This window comes from Gigantopelta aegis, chromosome 3 (assembly GCF_016097555.1).
Source record: "Gigantopelta aegis isolate Gae_Host chromosome 3, Gae_host_genome, whole genome shotgun sequence".
NCBI classification, from domain to species: Eukaryota; Metazoa; Mollusca; class Gastropoda; order Neomphalida; family Peltospiridae; genus Gigantopelta; species Gigantopelta aegis.
Window position 1 is genome coordinate 42,941,958 of NC_054701.1, and position 6,173 is coordinate 42,948,130.

Below are 6,173 nucleotides of genomic sequence, written 5' to 3' on the forward strand. Positions count from 1 at the left end.
ACACAGATTTTGAGAGGAAACCTGCTGTCGCCACTTTATGGGCTACTCTTTCCGATTAGCAGCAAGGTATCTTTTATTTGCACTTCCCACAGGCAGGATAGCACAAACCATGGCCTTTGTTGAACCAGTTATGGATCACTGGTCAGTGCAAGTGGTTTACACCTACCCATTGAGCCTTGCGGAGCACTCACTCAGGGTTTGGAGTCGGTATCTGGATTAAAAATCCCATGCCTCGACGGATCCGAACCCAGTACCTACCAGCCTGTTGACCGAATGTAAATTGAATGCATTTGTATTGGCCCAAATGCAGCCATCTTAAAAATAAATTAGACCGGCTTCAGAATGAGCTAACTGCCACCCAGAGAGGACATTATGTAGACTTGCTTTTTTGTATTACTCATCATATATGTTAATAAAAACAGATTTGGTAAACAGGATTCTGGTGGTGAGTGTTGCAAATATGGGGGTGAAGTATGGCCCTCATCCCCAAAACAGGATTGACTACTAATAGCACTATTGGGAGAGCAGGTAACTAGGAGAACCTGTCAAATGATGATAGAAACATGAAACTTGGCACAGATGATCTCCATATTACATGCGCACATTTTTAACATGTCACAGCACATTACAATCAGTCACTTGCCCATACGGAAAGAAAAGATAGATATGGTTTATTTAACGACACACTCAACATATTTTATTTACGGATATATGGCGTCAGACATATGGTTAAGGACCACACAGATATTGAGAGAGGAAACCCGCTGTCGCCACTTCATGGGCTACTCTTTTCAATTAGCAGCAAGGGATCTTTTATATGCACCATCCCACAGACAGGATAGTACATACCACAGCCTTTGATATACCAGTCGTGGTGCACTGGCTTGCCCAAACGGGTACACTAGGTAACTGCAATCACATGGTAGATTTTGTTAGGCACCACTTAACCAGCAATGAGTTAGCTGATGCCATAGGAATGGCGAATCACTGCATTAAGACGGCAATGGCTGCTTGTACTTCAATCTCAATCTAAATCTCATTCCAAATGGAAAATCTATTCAAATATGTATACACATTCCAATGAAATTGTTTAATATATCTACAAGGATGTAGTCCTTGCTGCACCTGTGGAGAGGTGGTTCAATACGGAGAAGAAGATGAAGAAGTATGTCCCAGTGAAAGTTGTGCATCATCATGTGCATCTGAGCATCATTCAAGAGTAATTCCCAGGTACAAACAGACAGGTTGGTTTACAGAGAAGCCATACATAGATCATCCAAGGCCAACAGTGCCTCATGAGGACTGTTACATAGTCACTTACAGCCAACAGAAACAGGTCCTCCTCAGCAAGAAAGCAATAAATGTTTTATTTAATGACGCACTCAACATATTTTATTTATGGATATATGGTGTTGGACATATGGTTAAGGACCACACAGATATTGAGAGAGGAAACCCGCTGTCGCCACTTCATGGGCTACTCTTTTCGATTAGCACCAAGGGATCTTTTATATGCACCATCCCACAGACAGGATAACACATACCATGGCCTTTGATATACCAGTCGTGGTGCCCTGGATGGAATGAGAAATAACCCAATGGGCTCACTGACGGGAATCGATCCCAAACTGACCGCGCATCAAGCGAGCACTTTACCACTGGGCTTTACTCTCCCCCCACCCCCCCCAAGGCCAACAGTGCCTAATGAGGACTGTTACATAGTGACTTAAAACTAACAGAAACAGGTCCTCCTCAGCAAGAGACACTCCAGAATGAATTCCAAAAGGGTATGTTAGGAACTGAATATCTGTCCAGACTGTACGTAAAAGGTATTATGAAAAAAGAAGAAGTTTTCACCATAAAGGTTGTTATGGGTTTGTTTTATTACATACAAGCTTGAAATGTTCCACCCACCTTGAGAAATTACCCCACCCCCACCGCTTCCTTAAATAAGAAGAAAACACAGAACAGATAAGAAATGATGAAGTAGTCCTGCATGGATTATTCCTAGATTGACAGTAACATCGGGCAAGTGCTTTACCACTAGACTACGTCCTGAACCTGTTGCTCTGACCCTGTTGCTCTATCTAGGGCACGAATCAATTTCAGAAATGAGAAAAGAGAGACTTTATCAAAGACTACACCTTCTGTCAAAGGCTGCCTGGTCAGTGAACCTGATAAGAGGGCTACCTCTTTGTAAGACACATATACAACAGGTTGGCTCCTATTGGATCACAGGGATCACAGGCGGGACATAACCCAGTGTTAAAAGGCTTTCACTTGATATGCAGTCAATCTACGATTGATCCACATCGGTGGGCCCACTGAGCTCATTTCTCAATTCCAGCCAGTGCTCCACATTTCAACTTATTTCTGTGCTTATATCTGATTAAAGTTCAAGCACGCTGTCCCAGGCACACACCTCAGCTATCTGGGCTGTCTGTCCAGGACAGTGGGTTAGTTGTTAGTTGTTAGTTGGTTAGTGAGAGTGCCCCACAGCTGGTTTTACAAAGGCATTGTTATGTACTATCATGGTATGTGATATCCTGTCTGAGGGATGTTTTTTGTTTGTTTAACGACACCATGAGAGCACATTGATTAATTAATCATTGGCTATTGGACGTCAAACATTTGATAAGTCTGACACATCAGAGAAAACTGCTACATTTTTTCATAATGCAGCAAGGGATTTTACAGACAAGAAAGCACATACCATGGCCTTTGACCAGTGGTGCACTGGTTGGAACAAGAAAAAACCCCAATCAGTTCAATGGATCCAACGTTATGGTAAGATAGTGTTTTATAAACAGGAAAAAGAACTATGTGTATTTATTTGTGTTGGGGGGGGGGGGGGGGGGGGGCAATCAGAAGTCTTGCTAGGGCTGGAAACTCATGATATAGTCCCTTGAAGCCTTGAAGGATGGGCAAACAGATACCATGTGTTCCTGAAAGGTAAGCTTATCCTGCCCCACCATTGTTACTGATCTAAAACAATGGAAAAATGTGCAAGATTTTCACCAAAGAGATGAAAAATTATGCACAAGTTCAAAACATGAAAAAGCATTAGTCATCATTTTTGGTCAGTGATGCATCATATTTAGTAGATAAAAGACACTACAATTATAAATGGGACAATTTAATATATATATATATATATATATATATATATATATATATATATATATATATATATATATATATATATAAATTTAACTTTGATGAATGGCTTTACAAAGAGCGCTCATCTTGTCAGGAGCAGTAATATTAAATATTAAATAATTCCAGACTTCAGTAGTTCTTCATCGTTTTATTGAACTACTGATGTCTGGAATTATTTAATATTTAATATTTAATATATATATATATATATATATATATATATATATATATATATGTGTGTGTGTGGTAAAAGCTACTGCATTGTCCACAGCAGTAACTATAGGTTAACTGCTGTAATGGATGTGACAACATCAAAAACCCTTTGGTGGAGCTGATCCAGCAAGGTTCCCACTCAATAGAACTGGACCAATTAACTTGTGTATAACCGGTATTCTTACACCCCCGTTGGTGAGAACATTGTGCGTTATCTTTTATAACAATCTATTATTCTCTATTTAGTATATTTTGATAACACAGTGCTCGGCTAGGGATTTTTGAAGCAATCTTAGCACTACGAAATCGTAAAACCATCGTAGTTTCTGACATCAATACAGAACACGCCATAGTGACGTCATAGCTTACGATGGATTTATGATTCCAATTGGCTAAGATTGTTTCGAAAATATGGGCCTAGGTCTACATCCCACCCTGGACATAAGATAAACCAAACCATACTAAACTATTTCACCACCTTTTTATATCTACTTGATAACTTGTGGGTCACCTTGTGTCCATCTTCTGATAATGCTTTGTGGGTGGACACTGTCAGAGAATGTGGAATACAATCATATGTTCACATATGATTGTAATTAAATTCAGAAGTCAAACAAAAGGTAACATTCTACTCACTCAAAAATGTTTTCACAAAATCTGAGCAAATTAGACAGCCTTCGGTTTTTATAAGGGTGGGAAATATATAAAGTCTGATTACAAATTCTACATACTTGCATGCATCGCCAATAAAACTAAATGTAAATAGAAATATCAATATATATATATATATGTGATGACAAATGGAAATGCTCATATATAATGTACAGGGCTAGCTCTGGGTGATCAGAAAATTTCGCCAAATTATCTAAAAAATGCAAAACTTAGAGCTATTTTCCAACAAAATATAAATTACAATACCATATTGTTTTGCCAAATTAAAATAAAATTGGTATATATATGATATTACTTTCTAGAAACACCATGCCGATGAAAATATTACATGTTCCCCACTAAACACAAATTAATTCATTGTATCCATTTGCTACACTGGATTTTTTGGGGAACTTCAAGGTGGTGCACACCTCAGTACCCTTTTCTGGATCCACGTCTAAATCACAGTAGATTATCCCCGAATTCATGAATAAATTATTTTTAAAAAACCACACACACAAAAAAGAAAAAAAAGAAAAAACATGAAGAAAAAAACCTACAGCATGTACGTTGCCTGGACCTGTCCCCCTTCCCCAATCCCCACCATATTCGTGGAAATCATCACTCTTTGCTTGTACATAATTTGTTAAAACAAACTGCTATGACCCTACACATCTACTTGGTAAGCTAAGGCAAGAAAACACAAACACAATATATGCTGGTATAAATGATACTAATTAGATTATTAACAAAAAAAAAAGCCATAAAAGATGAATCCTACGTCTTTACAAAGAAATGAAATTATAAATATATTTATGACACTGCATTTTTTAATATAGTTTTCAAATGTAACAACTATATGTTTTTATTTTATTTTATAAATTGTGAGTAGAGACATGGTGATAAACAGAGAGAAAGAAAATGACCAGCATGGTGGGGGGCGGAAGAGAGAGAGAGAGAGAGAGAGAGAGAGAGAGAGAGAGAGAGAGAGAGAGAGAGAGAGAGAGAGAGAGAGAGAGTGAGGGAGAGAGAGGAGAAAATAAGATAAAATTATTAAAAAGAAATAAAATTATGAAGAGAGAAAAGTTTGTGTTGTTTAATGACATCAATGGAACACATTAATTAATTAATCATCAGCTACTAAATGTCAAACATTTAGTAATTCTGACTCGTAGTCATCAGAGGAAACCTGCTACATTTATTTCTAATGTAGCAAGGGATCTTTTATATGTGCTTTCCCACAGACAGCAAAACACATACCACAGCCTTTGTCCAGTTGTGGTGCATTGATTGGAACGAGAAAAACCCAATCAGCTAAATGGATTCCCTGAGGTGGTTCGATCCTGCAATGCAAGCACCTCAAGCAAGCACTCAACTGAGAGAGAGAAAAAACTACCAATGAGAGAAATAAAGATAGAAATAAAATAAAAGAGAAAAATAACAAACAAAATAAAACGACTGGTGAGAGAGAGAGAGAGAGAGAGAGAGAGAGAGAGAGAGAGAGAGAGAGAGAGAGAGAGAGAGAGAGAGGGGGAGGGGGAATGAATGAATGAACATACCTTTCCACTGCAATCGTTGAAGCATGATTCGTTGATAATCGCTCTACCTGGAATTTGGCACAATACTGGTAAGACACCACCAAAAAGTACAAACACACAACACACGTATTTCAAACTCCCCCATTTGGCCATGTTCAGTTTTCACTCACTGCTGTGCTTTAGATCAAAACGAAACACCGACAATAATAATTATCTTCGTAAATCCATGGCTGATTATTGAAATCGATCTGCGACTGAAGATATGCACAAATGACAAAACAGATGGCCACTTCCACTGCAAGCGTGTGACATATTCCCAACTGTCAACATGGTCCGGGAATTCCAACTGATCAACAACGTTCATCAGCGAGCGCCAGCGTAAGTCACTGTCTTTTTTTTATGTCATAAACTCAATCAACCTATCTATTGGTTACGTCCCTTTGACAAGGCGGTGTCTGTGGAGAAATAGGTCAGATATAGATTATTGTTGGTAACTGGAGCAAACAGGCCTACTGCTCAAACCGTGTCACGCACATGTAGTTGTTGGGTGTATAGGTTTGGTGTGACAGTAACGTTAACGTTACAACATTGTTGACGGTTGGGCGTATCTAT

General features: G+C 38.6%; 1 protein-coding gene across 1 annotated transcript in view; it reads right to left on the bottom strand.

Moving 5' to 3' along the window:
- Window positions 1-5,931, bottom strand: part of LOC121390365 — a 40,455-nt gene extending 34,524 nt beyond the window's left edge. The window contains exon 1 of the mRNA XM_041522164.1: window positions 5,583-5,931. Within this exon, the coding sequence (XP_041378098.1) occupies window positions 5,583-5,714 (132 nt within the window). The 5' untranslated portion in view covers window positions 5,715-5,931. The remainder of the gene's footprint in view (window positions 1-5,582) is intronic.
- Window positions 5,932-6,173: the final 242 nt, after the last annotated feature.